Source organism: Topomyia yanbarensis, chromosome 3 (assembly GCF_030247195.1).
Source record: "Topomyia yanbarensis strain Yona2022 chromosome 3, ASM3024719v1, whole genome shotgun sequence".
NCBI lineage: Eukaryota > Metazoa > Arthropoda > Insecta > Diptera > Culicidae > Topomyia > Topomyia yanbarensis.
Genome location: NC_080672.1, coordinates 296,317,679 through 296,339,507, shown reverse-complemented (window position 1 = coordinate 296,339,507; position 21,829 = coordinate 296,317,679). Strand labels below are relative to the sequence as shown.

The 21,829-nt window shown below is 41.2% G+C and overlaps 2 protein-coding genes across 2 annotated transcripts in view; both read left to right on the top strand.

Annotated features, from left to right (window-relative positions):
* Nucleotides 1-18,783, top strand: part of LOC131691235 (uncharacterized) — a 487,454-nt gene extending 468,671 nt beyond the window's left edge. Inside the window, exons 6-9 of the mRNA XM_058977475.1 lie at nt 16,337-16,532; nt 16,598-16,810; nt 16,885-17,115; nt 17,183-18,783. Coding sequence (XP_058833458.1) covers nt 16,337-16,532; nt 16,598-16,810; nt 16,885-17,115; nt 17,183-17,325 — 783 coding nt within the window. The 3' untranslated portion in view covers nt 17,326-18,783. The remainder of the gene's footprint in view (nt 1-16,336; nt 16,533-16,597; nt 16,811-16,884; nt 17,116-17,182) is intronic.
* Nucleotides 18,784-18,930: 147 nt separating this feature from the next.
* LOC131691236 (uncharacterized) overlaps nt 18,931-21,829 on the top strand; it is a 37,416-nt gene continuing 34,517 nt past the window's right edge. Inside the window, exon 1 of the mRNA XM_058977476.1 lies at nt 18,931-19,048. The gene's annotated coding sequence lies outside the window, so the exon portion shown is untranslated. The remainder of the gene's footprint in view (nt 19,049-21,829) is intronic.

Genomic DNA, 21,829 nt, shown 5'->3' with positions numbered 1-21,829 from the left:
CTTGTGTTTTCTTTTTTCAACGCACCTCTTCATCACTCATTGCACACAAACGACCAGAAACTATTTTTTCATTTACAAACGCCAGCTCATTTGTATATAATGTGACGAATTGTTGTAAAAAGTTTTCCTCTACTTTGCTATTCTTTGTTGTTCTTATGATTATCTGATTTTCACGCTACGAGGCAAACTTTGTGAATATTTTCCACTCCACCATCCGAGCATATTATTACAATAAGTTCCACTTGGAAACTCCTCTTCCGGAAAGGTTGCTATCTGTTCCTAATCTGTTGCTGGCATTATACTGGGATCAACGGGTAATGAGTGTATATATTTTCACTGCCAGTTCGGAAAACTTCATCATCTCTTGATCCTCTTCGGTTGACTGGGAATGCACAAAAGATTCCAGTCAAACACCCATAATTTTATATCTTGTATAAAGTGTATAGAAATTTTCCTCGCTTCTGTTCGCAATATTAAACTCAAAGCTGTACAGAAACAAAAAAAAACAAAATTTAAAAGCACAGCACGACTTAAATCCAAAAGCAGAAGAAAAAACAATGTTGAAGATATTGGAATTGCACAAAGGAAGTTTTCCTATGTAAAGGAACAGAATCGCCACCGACGGAAGCAGCAAAATCAGCTTCAAGGCACGATCAAACTGACACCACCCCGTGACACCCGAGAACAGAAGCAAAGTGAGAAAAATGACACATCCAAAGTATCTCAAAACGCCCGAGGGTAAGTGGTAATTAATTACGACTGTTATCGGCGATAATCGGAAATCGTAGTTGGAAAATCGATTTTTCTGGCAAAAGCCAGCACAGTTTGCGAGGCATTCTAGGCAGAAGCGTTTGTAGTGGGACTGAGGTAGAAATATAGAGAACATACAAATAATGACAGGTACGATGAAAATGGTTTTCTGTTTTTAAAACTTACTTTTTGCTACGAGGACTGAAATCTAAAATTTATTATCGATGTCATGTTTTTGAGACGTAGCGTATTAAAGTGCTAAATGGATGGAACTTCTTCGTTTCACTGCCGAACAATTTGGAAACCTGAAAATAAGATTTTTTGCTTGTTTGTATTGCAGTACCACATTATTTGTAATATACGAAGAACCGAAAAGCTTGTGGAAAACTTGAAAATTCCCATGCAGAGGACAGAGTTGACAATATGAAGCAGATAATAGTCCTAATCAAATTGTGTGTAAAAGAATTATATTTAGTTTCTGCACCATAATTCGTTACCTGCTGATCGTTTCCGTTTACATCGTGATATTTTCCGCGCTTATACGAAATGGAATCAGTTAGTTTCTACAAAAGATAGTATTCTTTTTAGCTTGATCGGATGTCCTTGTTTTTTTTTTTTTTTTCAATTTGTTTATTTGATAAGGCACGTATGCGTTAGCTTAAAGGTGCCATTTTTGCATTGTTTTACATTTTGAATTTCTTAAAACTAGGGGGTTACACATTTCAATATTATTTTGTTTTATATAATGAAACTAAAAAAAAAACTTTACAGCTAACTTATACATATAAAAGAGGGTATAATATAATATTCGTAAGATTTGGGGGACGGGTCATTTTGTGTGTTCTTTGTATAGTAATTCACTTTATGATTTTTAGAAGGGAGATTGTAGGAGAAATTAATTATTAACTAAGCGGAACATTTTACAAGTTTATTAACTAGAAATAACTAGAAAGAGTGGTTCAAGATTAAGGGGAATTAATTAGGGCTATTTTAAAGTAGTGGTACTGTTGGGCATTTCTTAACGAGATTAAATATTGATCAACTAAAACTAAGCACTTAAGTTTTGGGAATATATTCAAGGGGAGAAGGGGATGAAGTCATACATCTGTGTATCAGAGACATGGGAGGGAGAGCGGACAAGGCTGAAGGGAGGGGGGGGGGGGTGAGATATAAACTTTCAGTTTCCGGCATCAGGAATTAACGGCCAGGATTACAGATTCGAACGGATTGATCAACTAACACTAGAAGATAGGAGGGCACATAAGTTTTGGGAAGATATTCAAGGGGAGAAGGGGTGAAGTCATACATCTGTGTATCAGAGACATGGGAGAGAGGGTGGACAAGGCTGAACAGGGGGGGGGATATAAACTTTCAGTTTCCGGTATCAGTAATCAACGACCAGGATTACAGATTCGAACGGATGTATCAAGTATTGGGACGCCGGGCGGTTTTCCTCGAGCCGGCAGAGGTTCCTCCAGACGATTTCGTAGTACGGCTCAGATACGGATGGGGAACACACCGCGCTGCGTGTGTGATGTTGTACTGTAGATCTCGTGTTGTTGGTTCATTCGACAGATGTTTTGTCTCGTCTTGGAGTCGTATCAAACCATCGTTGGGGTACGGTAGGCGGAAGAGGGCACTTCTGGGAATAATAAGAGAAAAGATAGGGGCATTTAAATTTGGATATTGATGGTTTTGAGGAACGTGTATATAAGGGACATGTAGAGAATATCGCGGCTTGCTAGTACATCTCGAACCGGGACATTGGGTGATCTTCCTCGGGCCCGAAGGGAATCGAATAGTTGAGATCTGGCAGAACAGTACTCGGCGCATGCCCAGACAACATGTTCGATTTCGTGATAACCGTTGCCACAAGCGCAGATACCGCTATCCACGAGCCCAATACGCCGGAGATGTGCGTCCAGCGTGTAGTGATTGGACATGAGCCGAGACATCACGCGAATGAAATCCCGACCCACATCCATCCCTCTGAACCAAGGTTTCGTCGATACCTTAGGGATTATCGAATGTAGCCACCTTCCCAGTTCACCATTGCTCCATGAAGTTTGCCAACTTTCGAGGGTTCTCTGATGAGTGATACTGAAAAATTCGCTGAAGCTAATTGGTCTTTCATATATGTCACCTTGTAAAGCGCCCGCCTTAGCTAAAGAGTCCGCTTCTTCATTACCTGGAATGGAGCAATGCGAGGGAACCCAAACTAAGGTAATCTTGTACGATCTTACAGACAAAGCACGCAGGCGCTCCCAGATTTTCCCCAGAAAATATGGAATGTGCTTTCTAGGTTTCATTGAACGGAGAGCCTCGATTGAGCTGAGGCTATCCGAGACAATAAAGTAATGATCGGTGGGCAAAGTATCAATGATCCCAAGGGTATACTGAATAGCAGCAAGTTCTGCGACGTAAACTGAAGCAGGATCATTGAGTTTGAATGAGGCGGTGAGGTTTTGATTGAATATACCGAAGCCAGTGGAGCCGTCGAGGCTTGACCCGTCGGTGTAAAACATCTTGTTGCAGTCGACTTCTCGAAATTTACTATGAAAGATGCTTGGGATCACTTGCGGACGTATGTGATCCGGGATTCCACGAATCTCGTCTTTCATGGATGTGTCGAAGAATACAGTTGAATCAGAAGCATGAAAGAGATTGACACGGTTGGGATAGTATGAAGAAGGATTGATATTTTGTGCCATGTAATCGAAGTACAAGGACATAAATCGGGTTTGAGAATTGAGCTCGACAAGCCTTTCGAAATTTGCAATTACTAACGGGTTCAAGATATCGCATCGGATGAGCAATCGATATGAGAGTTCCCAAAATCGATTTTTCAGCGGAAGGACGCCCGCCAGCACTTCGAGACTCATCGTATGGGTCGAGTGCATGCAACCCAAAGCAATACGCAAACAACAATATTGGATTCGCTCTAGTTTGATGAAATGTATGTTCGCAGCGGAGCGGAAACAGAAACTCCCGTACTCCATCACCGACAATATTGTTGTTTGGTACAGCCTGATCAGGTCTCCTGGGTGGGCACCCCACCATGTTCCGGTTATTGTACGGAGAAAGTTGATCCTTTGCTGGCACTTCTGTTTCAGATACCTAATGTGACATCCCCAGGTTCCTTTAGAGTCGAACCAGACCCCGAGATATTTGAAAGTTGAAACCTGAGCAATAGTTTGACCCATTAATTGAAGCTGTAGTTGCGCTGGTTCACGCTTCCTTGAAAATACGACTAGCTCAGTTTTCTCCGTGGAGAACTCGATACCTAGCTGGAGGGCCCAAGCAGACAAATTGTCCAAGGTATCTTGCAATGGTCCTTGCAGATCGACGGCTTTGGGACCTGTAATAGAGACCACACCGTCATCTGCAAGCTGCCTTAGCGTGCAGGAATTGACAAGACATTCGTCAATGTCATTCACGTAAAAGTTATAGAGAAGGGGGCTTAGACATGAGCCCTGGGGAAGACCCATGTAGCTAATTCGTGATGTCGATAAATCACCATGCGAAAAATGCATATGTTTTTCAGACAGCAAGTTTAGCAAAAAGTTGTTTAGAGTCGGTGAAAGACCATGCTGGTGCAGCTTCTCAGAAAGAATTTTGATAGAAACTGAATCAAAAGCCCCCTTTATATCTAGGAAAACTGATGCCATCTGCTCTTTGCTAGCATAAGCCATTTGAATTTCTGTTGAGAGCAACGCAAGACAATCGTTCGTCCCTTTGCCTTTGCGGAAACCAAATTGTGTATCTGACAGTAAGCCATTTGCTTCAACCCAATTATCGAGGCGAAACAAGATCATTTTCTCGAACAACTTTCGGATACAGGACAGCATCGCAATCGGTCGATACGAGTTGTGGTCGGAGGCCGGTTTTCCTGGTTTTTGAATGGCGATGACCTTCACTTGCCTCCAGTCATGAGGGACAATATTACCCTCAAGAAACTTATTAAATAAATTCAACAAGCGTCTCTTGGCAGAGTCTGGCAGATTCTTTAACAAGTTGAATTTGATTCTGTCTGGCCCTGGGGCTTTATTGTTACATGATAAGAGAGCAAGTGAGAACTCCACCATCGAAAACGGTGTTTCGTTCGCGTTATTGTGAGGGGACGCGGCGCGGTAGATCTTCTGTGCCGGGGCGGAATCCGGAAAAACCTTCTTGGCAAAATCGAATATCCAACGGTTTGAATATTCCACGCTCTCATTAGTACTGTTTCGGTTTCGTAAGCGTCGGGCCGTACTCCAAAGAGTGCTCATCGATGTTTCTCTCGTTAGTCCGTCGACGAACCGGCGCCAGTAGCTACGTTTTTTGGCTTTTATCAAACTCTTCATGCGCGTTTCCGCCATCGCGTACTGTCGGTAGCTAGCTGGCAGCCCGTCGTCCCGGAAGGTCTTATACGCAGCGGCCTTCTCCGCGTACACGTCTGAGCACTCTTTGTCCCACCATGGATTGGGAGGACGCCCGCGTGAATTCGCGTCTGGTACGCGTTTAGTCTGAGCTTGAATCGCGGTATCGAGAATCAAGCCAGCCAGGAACCCGTACTCTTCCTCCGGAGGAAGCTCTTGTGTCGATTCTACTTTTTCGGATATCGCGGACGCGTAGCTCTTCCAATCAATATTTCGTGTGAGGTCATACGAAACATTGATTGTATTCGGTGGCCCTGAACCGTTAGCAATATTAATTACGATTGGCAGATGGTCGCTGCCGTGGGGATCAGAGACTACCTTCCACATGCAATCTAACCGCAGCGATGTCGAGCAGAGGGACAGGTCTAAGGCGCTCGGACGCGCTGGAGGGGCAGGAATCCGTGTCATTTCACCCGTATTCAAAATAGTCATATTGAAGTTGTCGCAAAGCTCATGGAGTAGGGTAGATCGATTATCGTCATGAAGGCAACCCCATGCCGTGCCGTGGGAGTTGAAGTCACCTAAAACTAGCCTCGGTGCGGGGAGGAGTTCCGCAATATCGCAAAGCCGTCGGTGGCTAACTGAGGCTCTAGGGGGGATGTAGGTGGAAGCAATGCAAAGGTCTTTGCCTTTAATTCTGGTTTGGCAAGCGACAACTTCAATGCCTGGTGTCGAGGGGAGGTCGATCCGATTGAAAGAATAGCACTTTTTGATCCCCAAAAGTACTCCTCCGTAAGAGTCTTCTCGATCCAAGCGAATAATATTAAAATCGTGGAAGTGTAGGGTTATTTCTGAAGTGAGCCATGTCTCGCATAGGGCAAATGCATCGCATTTCAAATTATTTAGTAAGATTTTAAACGAATCGATTTTCGGGATAATGCTTCTGCAATTCCACTGTAGAACAGTGATTAAATCCTTGACCTCGTTCGATGAATTAGCCATCGAAGGATACAATCGCTGAAAGAAGGGGCCATTTCGCAGTGAACTGCATCAAAAATGTTTTTACTGCGGGGAGAAAGCTTATCAAGATACTTTTAAGGGGGTCAGAAATGTTTAACGCTGTAAGAATACGGTCCACAATGTCAGAGAAATTTATTAAGCCAGCACTGTTTTCTTTCTCTGGCTGAGATATGGGAACACTTGGGGTTTTTGATGTTCCTGGAAGTGCTGGGAACTCCTTTTCTGAGCTCAGGTTACTGAGACCGGGAGCGACTTGCTTCGGTTTTGCACCAGTACTTCCTTGAGTAGTTATTTTAGGGGGACCATGAAGAGACACCTTCTGGCCTTTACGACGAAGCTTGGAAGAGGAAATGTTCTTCCTTTTTCTACTACTTCTAGGCACAGCAGAAGATGTTCCCTCCTGGGGTTCATCACAGTCGCCTTCGTCAGTAGACAAGTTGGTATAGATGTTCGTAGAGACAGGTGGCGTAGCTATCTTAAGCATTTCTGCAAAAGATCGCTTAGAGCGTCCCTGAAGGGAACGCTTAAGATTCTCCTCGCGCTGTTTGTACGCGGGACATGAAGGGAGATCATGTGGGTTTCCCCCACAGTAGAGACACTTTTCGACATCTCTACCACAGGAATCATCCGCATGATTCCCACCGCATTTCCCACAGCGGACTTTATTGCTACAATGGGAGGCTGTGTGTCCCAATTGTTTGCAATTAGTACAGTTCATGACCCGCGGCACAAAGAGGCGAACAGGTAGACGAACCTTGTCAAAGAGGAGGTAATTGGGCAGGGCAGAGCCGGCGAAGGTCACCCGATAAGAGTCTGAGTTGACGTATATTTTCTTGCCGTCAGCTGCGACTGATGCTGAATGCAAACGTTTGCATTCCAGTATCTTCACTGGCTTAAGCATGGGGTCTTTGAAACAGCCAGTCCCATATTTTAGCAGGTCCTCGCAATTCAGACTCGAATCGGAAACGACCCCACTGACTTCAACCCTGCTAGCTGGAATATAAACCCGGTACTCCTTCGTAAAGGGCTCGTAGCCAGCAATATCGTTTGCCTGAGTAGAACTGTTAACCACCACCCGAAGCTTATCAGGGCGAATTTTCGATATTTCTGTCACGGCCGAATACCGATCCGTCAGAACTCGAGAAATCTGCAACAGATTCAAACACTTTTTTTCTTTGGTCCGGAAGAAGATCACAAATGGCCCGGTGGCCGAGCTCGGATATACCTTGAGCCGGGGAGCCGATTTTATTTCGACGTCCATCTCACCTTGAGATGAACCGCCGTCCGGGGAAGTCATTTTTGCACGGGCCTATTGCCCAGTGCACGTTATTAAGACAACCAAGAAGGGGAAACGAAAACTAATACTTAGCTTGTGTATGTAACGGTATCCAGACGGCTTACTAAAAGAACACTGCTTCACTTCACTGACCGGCTAACGGTACTCAGAAACAGAAACACAAAAGAAGGGAAAAATAATGAAACCTCAACTAGGCGTAGAGTGTGCCAATAACCTTGAACGCGGATTAACACTATTTGTCGCTATAGAGTGTACGGACCGATGACAAAAGACTTCTATCTCGACTGAGTGCTCGATAACGAATGGATGTCTTTGTTTGATCAGAGCTAGAGAACGATGAAACATTCGTATCAAGATTCTGAAACCTTTGCGGCGAGAAATCAATTTTTTTACCATCAAAAGTCTCATTAACTTTTTATACCGACAGCAATAATAATGTTCTGAAATACTACAGCCCGAAGAATTAAGCGATTCAATGAAACTCGTTCCAAAGCATGAATATTTAATTGAAACATGAAATTACATATTTCGAGAGAGCTAAAAAATTTTCATACTAACTGAATATCATTTTTAAACGATCGAATTTGTTCTTCGTACAGTTATGACTGAAACTGGTTTTCGATCCTTCTCACGAAGTCAATTTTCAATGCGTATACAGGGTTCAACAGTCATAATTCCACTCAGACAAGACCATGCGTATTTCCTAAGCTCATTAAATGATCTGAAGATAATTTCCCTACTTGGTCCAATAAATGCTAAATAGAGAAAGTAGTTTGCTCAGTCAAAAGAAATGGTATCGCCTGGACGTGTTCTCTTACGATGCCTTGAAATATACGAAGGTTGCGTTGAAAAATTTAGTTGATTCCTTTGAGATCAAGTAATTCTTTACCATAGATTAGAAAACTCATACTGATTCTAAGCTCAGCTAGACAATCACAATAAAATATGCCTTAAGGTACTATTTTGCCTTTCTTAAAATCATGTGCTCTGAGAGTGGCCTGTTAGCCCTCCGTCGAACGCGCCAAATTTATTAACACAGACACTTGCGAGTGGTACTTTGTACAACACAGACAGTTTTATCGCTTTTTTAGAATACCTCGTGATCCTGTTCATTTGGAACAATGTTCACTTCTACAAACTTGGACAGCAGATTATGACGTTTTATATGGGGACGAGAGAATATCGTCCGGCAGGTGGCGTTAGTGAGCATCATTTTTTTCACTTGCTGTATGAGCATGCGCATTGATGATTTCTGAATCTCAAGATCGCAACTAGTTATAAGTGCGGTGACAGCGTTGTTGGTTCAAGTAGTTTAAAATTCTGCCAGGCAAAACCTGCACAATAAAACATATATTACAGTTGCAGTAAACGACATCGTATCGTAATTTTATGCCTGATCATAGATTTTGCATGTTTTAAAGTGCAACTCAGTAAGCTTGTGGCAGATGTGTCTATGTTTATGTATATGCTTTTCGACAAAGCAACTGTGTGTTGGTATAACCTAGTTAGTACAACAACGTGCTAAGGGCGCAAATAATTTCCGGTTGTCGGTTCGAGTCCGGCATTCCATTTATTTTTCTCATTACGCTATTGTCAAGTTTGTTTTTAATTTTACATGACGCTAAAATTTATAAATCACGTAATTTTACTCCACAATGGCGTTTGTTTCAAATGTTGATAAGTGTAATTTTAAGGCACTACCCATGAAAAATACATGTTTCGTGTAAAATCAAATGGAACACGGCAATGTATCCTCGTTTTAACAATTACTGTTCGTCAAATTGTGTCGTTTTGAATAACGTCAAAGACTGAATTCATATTATTTTGGAGTATACGACAAGTGAGCATATAAAACCAGACCACCAGCCTTACCATCTGAAACGCCACACCAGGAATGTTAAATTATCCTTGAGAATTAATTAAAGATTTGAACAGATTCATTAAAAAATTTACCAGTTTTTGGCATCAAATTCGTTAGTTAGACAGAGTCTGTGGCTGTAGTAGTATGACCATAAAAACTATCTACCACACGAAGGATAGTCACTCTGAAATTGTTTAATATTGGGCCAAGTCGGCCAACAATTGTCGAATTGAAATTTGCATGGGAAAATCATCAAAATATCTGAAGAAAAAATATGGTTGTTCTATACACGTAAGCTTATCTGAGTTAATCTAAAAAAATAACACATTTTATGGAAGTGATGTCTGACCGATTGTGACACGGAGAAACTCACACATCTATACAAAAATCCATTTCGAGTACAAGAACGAACTGTAAGTCGTTTAGTCACGAGACCTCTTCGTCATTACGTGCCAAAATATCGTAATAAAGAGATTAACAGCCATGGTAAAGGGTGTTACGTTTAAAATATTGAATGTGTGTAAATCTGTCAAACGTTTTATTACAAAAAACAAATCATGTTTCACTTGCATGGTCAATTTATACAGAATAAAGAAAAAATATTCTCTCAAGCTCAGGGCTGTGAATTTCCGGGCCTTTCGTTTGACTCCTTTCATCAAGTTTCGCACAGCCCCCAAGTTGGGGCCGCACCTGTCATCGCCGCAGAACGGTTTTCCTTGAATTACATCTCGCTGACAACTGAAAGTCAGTTGTCAGCGAGATGCAATTGAGGTTCCGCTTGGCGATTGCCCAACATTTCTCTATTGGACGGAGCTCTGGCGAGTTGAAAGATGGGGGGCGTCCTTAGGCATCACCTGGATGTTCACGTTCACGACATACCACTCCATGGCCTTTTTTCTATAGTGGCAAAATACCACATCCGGCTAAAACAGAAGGGAGCAATTGTATTGCTCAAGGAAAGGCAACAGACGTTTTCTCAAGCACTTCTGCACATTAATTTGCTGGTTGGTGGTAAATTTGGCTCTTCAAGCCACAGGAACAGATGGCCTGCGACACGAAATATTTCTTTGCGAGCTTGGACAGTTTGATGTGTTTAAACACCTCAGCCACCTTTCCTCTTCCAGTCGACGTATAAAATTATAATTTACTTGAGACATCTCAGATGGAAAGGTTGGGGTTCCACTTGAAACAACTCACCACTCGTTTCGTTTGTTTTTTTATGGCCTTTGGCTGTCGATTTCCGCCGAATCCAGTCTTCCTGGCTGTCGAGTAGTTCGGATTTTTGCGATGCGCGAGAAAAATTTTGCTCCGTTGCTTCGATGTCATTTTCGCAACTGAAAATCAAATTTCAAAATCATACAGTAGGCATGCCGTACACTCAGAAGATTTGCATTCGCATTTCGTGTCGTCCTGACTCCTGCAGTAGAAAAAAGAGAGTTAATGTCTTCGGGAAACTCTGAGCTTGCTCATAAGAACCTATTCCAAGCTTTTCTAAACTTTCCTTCTCCGTCTCGCTCTTACTTGAGTACTATGGAAACAGTTTTAGGATTCAAAAGGCTTATATTTTCGTTTATATTTTTTTGAAACGAAAAAAACAAAATTGGAATTCCAAAACTGCATACACCATGCTGCCTCAGGATCGATCTGAAACACAAAACTAATAATAAGACCCTAAAGTAAACTAAATTTATTGGAGAAATGACCTAAGAACAGGTAGAAAACTTCAAATTTGACGTAATGGTGCGATCTCAAACTTTGAGACGATTTTGTAGCCTTTTTGAATACAAGGAATTTGTAGATTTTATAAGTCATTTCTACAATGAAAAAGATTTTCTTTCGAGAGGTCAAAAAATGAAGTCTTCAAATTGAACCATTTTCAAGTGAGATTGTACGCTGTTTTGAAAAATCATGATTTGAGATAAACGCTTTTAAAGCTTTGAGAACACTTTCGATGAATTATTCGTAGTAGAATGTCATTATTTTGTAACAATTTTATGGAATTATGGGTTTTGGACATCGCTGAATACGAATCTGAAAGCAATTTTTCGAAATTCATAATGGCTGATCCAATATGGCGGACCCGCACTAAAAATAAGTGATATTTTGGTCAAAATCGAAAAAAGGTGAATTTGAGTTAAGGGGCCGTACACAAATGACGTAGTTTTTTTTCGGCTATTTTTGACCCCTCCCTCCCCCTTGTAGCATTTGGTCACAAAATTCTAACCTCCCCCTCGTAAATAACGTAGTATTTACCTACCCCCTCCCCCTCGTCCCATGCAAAGCGGGTGATAAAAAAAATTATGTTTTTCAATTATTTTAAATACATGTCCTTTCAAAATGTTTGACCACTTTTATCAACATTTTCAACATAACAGCAAATTGCGCGCAAAATAAGCCCATTTCATGACAAATATAGTGTTGATAGTTTTGTTTTGAATTTAATATGTCAAGGGGAGCATGAATACAAGTTCTCTCAGTTCACAATCGTGCAGCTGCCAATGATTCTAAGAACCATACGTTCATCTAAATTACTAAATTTTGTTTGGTTGTATCCGAAGCGAAAATTTGATTCAGCTTCCAAACTAAGTCTACTAGTTAGCAACATTAGCTAACTAATATAGCAAGTTAAATGCGCATACAAAATCTTTTCGTATTTTTGCGAACTTGTAATTCCGCGAATCGTAAAATTTACCTCATGAAAAACCGCATCAAAAGTAACTTGTTTGAATTTAAATTCATTTCTCTTGGGAATGGAGGATCATTAAATTGTTTTCTCTAAACAGTGGGTTTTAAACTTAATGCTACGTCGCACAACTTCTGATCCTACCCTCCCCCTCGTCACACTTCGTCACAAATTTGGTATACCCTCCCTACCCCTCAAAATGCTACGTCATTTATGCATGGCCCCTAATATGAATCAAAATTTAAAAAAATAAAAATGGCGTTTCCAATATGCCGGCTAAAATGTAACTTTAACAATTTCGACCATTTTTTTCGTTTTTCACCATTTTTTGTGGTAGTTTGATAACTCTCAATTAGGCGATACCTCTACAGATGAAACAGTGAGATATGTTCTCGAAACCAGTACAGTGCAAGGCGAAACATTCTGGGAACGTGCATATCGCCATGAAAAGGTTTCTACCTGAAGCGCGCATCTTGAATCGAGAGCGTCCCATGGCGGCTAGGACGCTGCTTCGAACAATGGTTTGTAGAAACTTTTTTGATGCGCGGATCGAAAAACCCGTTTAACACAATTCAGTAAACACTTATACCTCTCAAAAAATGCAAAGAAAAAATCTTTTTCTTAAAAACTTTGAATGAAAACCTTGCCTTAAAACTTTTTTGGGTCAACTCAGATCATTTTGCATTCATTGTTGGGTATAAAATTTCATAAAAATAATCTTAAACTTGATAACATATGGACATTTACAACGCCACATTGTGGCTTAAGGCGAACCGTGGTAATTCTTCATATATTTTGATGATTTTTTGTCATTTAAGGCTAGGGGGAGGAGGTTAAGGGTTTCAGCGTGAAAAAAAACACTTTTTTGCGATTTTTTTTTTAGAATTTTGCGTGAAGCGAATTGATCAAAACTTTTGTACATTATAGTATATCATTTCAATAACATGCTGTAATTTTTCTATGCAAAAATATCGACAAACGACTCGGCGACGAAGCTTTTTGTAGAACGTCTCTGGAAAAACATGATTTTCGGCGTTTCCATTCCAAAATTACTCAACCGATTTCTTTCAAACTTTTCATACACATTCTATGTAAAAAATACCTAACCCCTGCGTCGATTTTTTGAGATAAATTTTCAATTAAGGGTTTTTTATTCATTTTAAATAAAAATTAGTATTATTAGTAATTCTACCATTTTATGAGTAAACACCCCCTTACGTTAGGTATTTCTAGAATAGAATGTGTATACAAAATTTGAAAGAAATCGGTTATGTAGTTTTTGAATGGCAGGTAACACCGCAAATCATGTTTTTTCCAGAGTCGTTTATCGATATTTCTGCACAGAAAAATTACAGCATGTTGTTGAAATGATACACCATAATGTACATAAGTTTTGATAAATTTGCTTCACGCAAACTTCTAAAAAAATCGCAAAAAAGTGTTTTTTTTTCACGCTGAAACCTTTGCATACCATGTTGTCGCATCAGTATCTGGCATCGAATTGGCACCAAATGGAGGCTAGATCCAAAAGCGGAGTACAACTTGTGTTCTCGAAGCAAACAACTGGTCCAGATCGAGTCTCAGGTCTAAAAAACCCGAATTTCTGATTTTCTGATGGAAAATAAGCTTTTGTCGCATGAAGGACACAAGTAAGTCAAAAATTGCGTTTACCTTCGTTTCATCAGAATCATTTAACTGGAAAATGATTTTTGACGTAGGACTTACGTCTTTCTTTACTATACTGGGTGTCATTTCAAAATTTTCAAAACGGATGCGTTACGTACACTTTGAACTCTAATAACTTTTCTCCTACTAAAGGAATTACTAATTTTGTTTCATAAATCGAAAGGAAAACGTTCAACGCTTGCTATTGATACCTTGTTTGCTATGTAAAACTTGTTTAAAAAGTTCAAAAACTACTTTTAATGCGAATCAACATTAATGCTAAAACCTATAAATATGGGTGTCACAGTTTTTCTTAAAGCCAGACGTGTGTAAGCCACAGAGCAGAACACACGTACGTGTGCTGCTCAACGAGAAGCTGCATTTTGACCACCAACCAAATCATAGCTACTGCCTTATCGCTGCCAACCAAGAACAGTCGTCGCCCTGCGTGAAATTCATTGCTCTCAGAAGTGGACAGAGTTACTAATTCGCAAGCTGCTCTTCCAGTGCCTGGTCCGTGAGATTGCACAGAATTTCAAAACCTACTCTTCCGGAGCTCAGCCGTAATGGCCCTTTAAGAAGCCAGCGAGGCCTGCCTGGTTAGTTTGTTGGAAAATACCAATCTGTGCGCTATCCATGCCAAGCGAATAATCATCATGCCGAGCGGGAAACGGCGAAATGATATTCACAACAAACGGTCCTTATTAGGACCACAAAATCGTTCTCAGAAGAATTACAATTGAAATTTCCATTTCGTGCTTTGGAAAATAACTTCCCTCTTATCGGGTTAGTTATTTTCTATAATAATATCCGAAAAATGTGCGATAAAACCAATAAACTGACCAATTGGACGGAAGCAATAAAATACCTACAACAATTTGAGTCAGAAAAGTGATATTAACGGAAAAATGCTTCGATCGTTTCTAAGTGTTTGGCAGCTGAAGTTGCCGATTTGTTTTCCAACGTCAATTATTTGCGCTGTGCTGTACGGAACAGATTTTTGCGCGATGTGTTGGGAAATAATTAAAACAATTGTGTAGTAGATTCCGTAGATTTTACCGTAAATTTTGATAGAAATGATTTTGTAAAAGCATTAATTAGCCGTGCTTTGAATGGTGGTTTTTGCAAATCTTTCTAGAACATTAGTGAATGTGGAAACCCTGCTACTAAGCGAATGCCACGCCAAAAAGAATGATGAAAATATTTTCATTTGTCGCACAAAGGGATGGACTACCATCTGCACTAAGAAGTTTATAAAAGAGATCGCATTCCGACATACAATGCTCATTCGATGTGAGCTGCGAAAGGGGAATGTTCGTGTATGTACGCAGCAGAAGCGAATTCGGGCAAGGTTCGAATCGTTAGCAAGGATTCTCGTCTGGTATCACCAAACATAGTTATCTACAAACCGTTCTTTTTAGGATGAAAACATAATGGAGAAAGAATTGAATTAGAAAGTTCCATTTAATAACTTGCATTGAGTTTGCGCCTGTCAAGTCTGCTGTACTTTATCAATGACACATATAAACCAATGTTTATCGAATTAATCTACAATGCAAATCTTTCTAGAACATTAGTGAATGTGGCAACCCTGCTACTAAGCGAATGCCACGCCAAAACGAATGATGAAAATATTTTCATTTGTCGCACAAAGGGATGGACTACCATCTGCACTAAGAAGTTTATAAAAGAGATCGCATTCCGACATACAATGCTCATTCGATGTGAGCTGCAAAAGGGGAATGTTCGTGTATGTACGCAGTAGAAGCGAATTCGGGCAAGGTTAGAATCGTTAGCAAGGATTCTCGTCTGGTATCACCAAACATAGTTATCTACAAACCGTTCTTTTTAGGATGAAAACATAAAGGAGAAAGAATTGAATTAGAAAGTTCCATTTAATAACTTGAATTGAGTTTGCGCCTGTCAATTCTTGTATACATTTACCAGTGATTCATATAAGCAAATGTTTATCAAATTAATCTACAAACCCGAAGGTTTTTGCAAGTCCTAGAAAATCAGTGAATGTGGCAATCTCATTCGACATGAAATTTCCAGTAAACATTCATTCAAAAAGTGCATTGGCTCAAATTATCCATGAATGTCATATGATATGCCCAAGTTTAGTCCTACGTCAACACCGCGGTTACGTCCCTGGCATTACCCACTCCTAGTTTTTACTTCAATTATATAGGCTTTAAAGTTGGGGTAATTTTTTCGGGTTAAAAAAATTCTTATCCTTATGTGCACAATCACTCCAAGTTCTGTATTTATCAACAGTTGCTCAATGAATTGTGTCCATTGTGCAGCAGTTGAGAATATTTTTTTGGAATTAATGAGACTTATAAGCATCAACCGTTTTTCAACGTTTACGTTTCAACGTAATAAGAAAGATAGTATTTCCTTAAAAACTTGTTTAAGCAGAGAGAGTGAAAACTAGCAACGTGACTAAAACTTCAATATGTATTAATGACACCCACCAAAAATAAATGACAATTCAGGCTAACGTAAGGAAATGTGATGTGGAGGATCAAACATATAAGTCATATGCCAGACATTTGCGCAATTTTCACAGCAATTACTACAACGACCCAACAGATTGCCCGTAACAAGACAAAACTAGGTATCATTTACCCATTCAGATTCCCTATTTTATCCAGAATTTCGTTAAACAATTTATCCACTGCTTCGAACCAAAACTCTAGGTCATGAATCCACTGGATGCTCAGTGCAACAGACAGCGCGACGATGCCATCTGCGTAAGTCAGCTTAAGAACGCTAAAGAAGTAGATCGATCACTGCTTCAGGAGAAACCGGACGTCAAGATATTCTTGCCCTTCCGATTCTACCTGTACCGACCGGAGGAACTGTTCCAGCCTAACACCTACAATCGATTTTTGGGTTCGTATTTTTGGAGTCGTTCAACCTGGCACATGAATTTGAATTTGGTTGTTGATTCTTCACAGTTGCCCCAACCGGAGACCATGTAATCTCGCTGATTGATGAGATCTCGTACCTTTCTGCACCGGCACCGCTGCTGTCACAGTATGACGATATCAACCCGGAACAGTTCTGCAACGGCGACAACCGGCCAGCTGATTGTGGCGCTAATTGTATGTGCACTCACAAGGTGGACATTCCACTGAATGCGATCGTGGAAGTAGTTTTAGTCGATGAAGGTAATAGCTATTCAGCACCAACTGTCAAACGATATGAATTGTAACTGACAGCATTTTTGTTTCTCTTCCGACAGTCCAACAACCGAATCTTAGCCATCCATTCCATTTGCACGGTTACGCGTACAATGTAATTGGTATCGGGCGCTCTCCTGATTCCAATGTGAAGAAAATTAATCTCAAACATGCCCTCGACCTGGATCGTCGTGGTTTGCTGCATCGACAATTCCAACTTCCTCCGCTGAAGGATACCATAGCTGTACCCAACAATGGCTACGTGGTGCTACGATTCCGTGCTGACAATCCTGGTGAGTTGAACTTGTTGTACTAATCGCGGTGGTGAACTGTACTTGTACTAATCGCAATTCATTGCAGGTTTCTGGCTGTTCCATTGTCACTTCCTGTTCCACATCGTGATAGGAATGAACCTGATCCTTCAGGTCGGTACGCTTCAGGATCTGCCTCCAGTACCACCGAACTTCCCGACATGTGGCGATCACTTACCTCCGATTCAGTAATGTACTTTTTTAGCACAAAGCAAAAACTAGCCCCAGCTTAGCACAAACTTTTCGGCTACAATTAATAACGGACCAGAAAGTACACACACTAGTCTGAGAAGTCAACGCGCTTTTGTAGTGGTAAAGTATACCAACTACGCCATGCGCCTGAAAAATCTAAATTTAGTTCTCCGCAAGAGAGAAAGAGATAGATGGATGTGAAGATTTTATTCTATTTTATTTTTATTTTCTTTCAAAAATACTATTCTATTCCTTAGCGTTAGTTGTGAGAAACTGAGAATACTCCCTGAAAAAATGTACCAATATGCCGACAGTGTTTTGTTTAGACTTTTAGACAGAGATTTTTGTTTTAATTTATATAGCATTTTTTTCGTAAGTAAATTAATTTGTAGTTAGGAAATCGACGCTCGGAGCAGAGCACACACATGCGGCGCAGGAAGCTATATATTGTAGAAATCGTAGACAAAAGAATAGGTTAACTGCGCCTATACATCTTCGAGTTTTAAGTTTAGATCAATTTATTTCATGCTTACTAATTTTATCATTCATTACAGATCGATTTAATCATCACTCGCAAGGTCTAACCGGAAAGGGGTTGCTCATTTTTTCTATAATTTAATTTGTCCTGTGTTTTCTAACAAAAGTGTGCCACCATATTTATTTACTGTTTTGTTTTGTTTTTTTTTTTCTTTTTTGTAATATTTTCTCGTCCGACTTAAAGGAACTCGAAGAGTATGTCAAAAATGTAAATATTCATAATACTCAAACAAATTCATATTGTGTCTATGCTAATACGATATTTGCTCTATTTCGACATCGCGATTCACCAATTTTTCATCCCAATCATATGCACATACATTCCCGATCCATGAAAAAGTTTTCTCATAAAGTAAACCTGTCTGGAAATACCCTCCTCAACAACGCTTTAAATGTGGCCTCTCTTCGAATGAACCAAAAACACCGAAAAAGTTTCCGACACTCGTTCCCCCATAAACAAACCAAGCAAGCAAGCACTGCCATCATTTGCTAGTCCTCGAATAAAAGAAGAGGGGCAACAAGTATCTGCGTGAGGGAAAATTTCTGATGCTAATAATGCCTACACCTATTTCCACCCGCCGACAAAATCAGTAGATACCCTGTGACCTGAACTTTCCAACTCTTAATTTTTCGCTTTTGTCAATTTTCCTCATCGTTCATCATTACTGACAATCGAAGCATAATGCGAAAGTATTTGAAGTTTATTGGTTAATAATAGCAGACATTATTTTCGATTGATCCTTCATTGTTCGGATGTTCACCAATTACCTACCACAGATTGTGTTAAACAATGATGCCGACATCGCCGTATGTAGACGCAAAAAGGTGTCCAATTTATTAAGATGTAAATGCAGCCGCCACTTTTTTGTGTACTACCAAGAATCGATTAAATTATGTATAAAAATTGTGTATATAAAATTATTTCCGTATGTTTTATTTTAACTTTTCCACCCTATCTAATCATAAGTTTTCTCGAACAAAATAGTTGAGCCCTATCCAACATCACAATATTTTGTACATACATTTTCGCTCTTTGAATAAAACTGTCTAAACTGTATAGAGCTGTAAATTAAACACGAAACTTTTCTACTCTTTATGCTTCCGCTGGCGTTGATCTTTTACTCTTTTCCTACCACTTTTCCGCTCACCTTCCACTGTATTATAAAATGAGCCAGATTTAGTGCAGGTAAGTAATAAAACTATATTTACATTGCAAATAGATTCTCGTTGGATAGAGGAAATTCAATATTGGCCTACCGATAAAGAACAATTACTAAAGCCAAACTTTTTATTAAGTATTGATTTTGCTATCATCAGCTGTGCTGGCACTCGGACATTGGATTGAGGTTAAAAGTTCTCACTCAAAAAAGTCGGCATGAATGAACCTCCGGTACAAAAAGCGGTTGAAAAAACGTCTAAGTAATGTCAGAAACATAACCGAAGTGAAGTAGAATACATACATATGTATGTTTATAGCAAGGTTTAAAAGGTTCAAAAGCCTGGCATGTAGTGTATTGGCACTGTGTGGGACTCACAACTCACTTTCGTGTGTATCCATTAAAAACACTCCTTTCTCTTTTTTCGCCCCTTTTCCCCATAGAACTACTTCAAGATATTACTTCGTGGGGGGGGGGGGCGTGGCTCGTCGTGTTTTCATCGCACCCTTTTTTCCGTAGCTATCTCGGTGCCTCACTTGATCCATGAAATGGCTCGACCTTCGCGCTTTGATTTACCTCTCGACTCTTCTCGTGCTTCTTTTCTCCATCTATTTACGTTGTCAGTGAACAGACTAAATGCTGATTCCATGAGCCATTCAGCTCCTGTTTCCGTGAGTCATTCAGCTTCCGGCCTTATCACGATCTACTCGCATAGTTCCCAACAGTGAACTCAACCTTCTTAGACCGATAGTTCCACGACGGAGAAATTTCTACCGTCACCGATACCCGCTTCCTTGAGCCATTTAGTTCCCAGCTTCATAGAGCTCTACTCGAATATTATCCGGTGGTAAACTACCCTACTATGACTGGAAGATTCCTGGCGACGGAATTTCTCTCGGTACCGATATCTGTTTCGTCAGCTAATAGGCTCCCATTTTGTCATGATATAGTCGGATAGTCCACGGCGGTGCATCTACCCTACTGTGAATTCCGCGGCGGTGGATTTCTTTCTATACTGATATTCGTTTCCGTGAGCCATTTACCTGCCCGCTTCGTCCCGATCTACTTGATCTAGTCCCCAGCGGTGAACCCAGCCTGCTCAACGAGTCAGCCAGTAGGTGCTGAGGTCTGTCCAGCGACTTCGGGTGGAGCGTAACTTCCGGTTCACTGGCGCCCCAACGACCCACTGCTAACTATTCGACGCGATCTACTCGCTCCACTTCCCGGGCGGTGGATCTAGCATACTCATGAGCTATCCGGTAGGATGTCGAGGTCGGTCCAGCAATTCCGGTGAAGCCTGACATCCGATACACGGGTGCCCCGACGACCCGAACCCGGTGCTACGTCGCTTACTACTCAACTGATCCCCGGTAGTGGACCTAGTCTACACCGACGAAGAGTTCCCCGGTGGCGGATTTTCTCCCAAAACCCGACTTGTGATTTCAAGGCGACTTTCTAGCCGACAGCGCTACTTTGTTGGCCCCTTGACCACTTTCTCTGCAGCTCGGAGAGTATACCACGATATTGTCGACTATCGCACCAGGCATACCCCTTCGAACTTGTTCGAACCTAGGACCAAGTATCCAGTATCTCTTGCACGTTCACAGACTCCAGACATAGGGGTGACGAAGAATGTCCAAACCGATGCATGTACTTCCCGTACAAGAACAGCGCAAATGGACGTTCACCTCATCATGCTTCCTATGCACATTTGAAATGAGTCGGTGGAACCACCTTCTTTTCTCCGCGTTGTCTCACTATTGCTGCCACTTAACCAACGAGTCCGCTCTGACCAGCCTCCTTACATTTCGTGTATTTCTCCGCTGATAGCATTTCACGTCCTCAGTCAGAGTGATGCAGAAGAGAATCATCCCGGCAATGACACGTACCGCCTCTGACGATACTTTCAGTATGGGCTCGCGACACAAACAACCATTAGGCGAAACGTACGAACCTGTTTCCGGTTCCGCTTTGAGCTCTGCGCAGCAGCCCAGGCTGGTACACCATACCTCAGTATTAAGAATGAGACACCCACCAGTAGTCGTCTCGTGCTGCATCTTGCCCTCCGATGTTCAGCATGATCCTTGCCAATACGTTAGTTGTCCTCGAAGCCTTCATGCATAGTCACCTTGGCTGTTGTAATTTAACAGATCCTCAACCATCACACCCAGGTGCTTCAGCGCACGCATCAATGGGATGGATTGTCCCCCAACGCGTATCGCTACACGCTGGATTTTTTACGGTTGCTGACCAGCACTACCTCGGTCTTGTGGTGAACCAGCTGCAACTTGACGTCAGCTATCCAGTTTTCCCCGATGTCTATTGTCTCTACCGTCAACATCTCCACCTCCTCAAGGGTCTCGCCGGTTATCGTCAGGACAACATCATCTACAAAGGCGACGATCTTAACTTGCCTTGACAGTGCCAGTGTTTGAACTCCGTTGTACATTATATTCCGGAGCGTTGGGCCGGTTATGAAGCCCTGAGGTACTTCCGTCGTGACCCTAATGCACCTTTTCCCCATGTTCTTCTCGTAGACCACCACTCGACTCTGAAAGTAACTTTTCTGAACCTCACACAAATAGTCCGCTGTCGCGCTGTTGAACGCGATCTTCACGTCGATCTTAATCACAGCGCATTAGCGATTATCCTTTCTCTTTTGCTTCAATGCTTTCTCCGCACTCGCGATGATTATGCAGATGGCGTCCACCGTCGAGATCTTTTTCCGGAATCCGAACTGCCTCTGCGACAGTTCGTTCTCACTTTCAGCGTAGTTCGTCAGCCTGTTGAGAATGACCCTTTCCAGAATT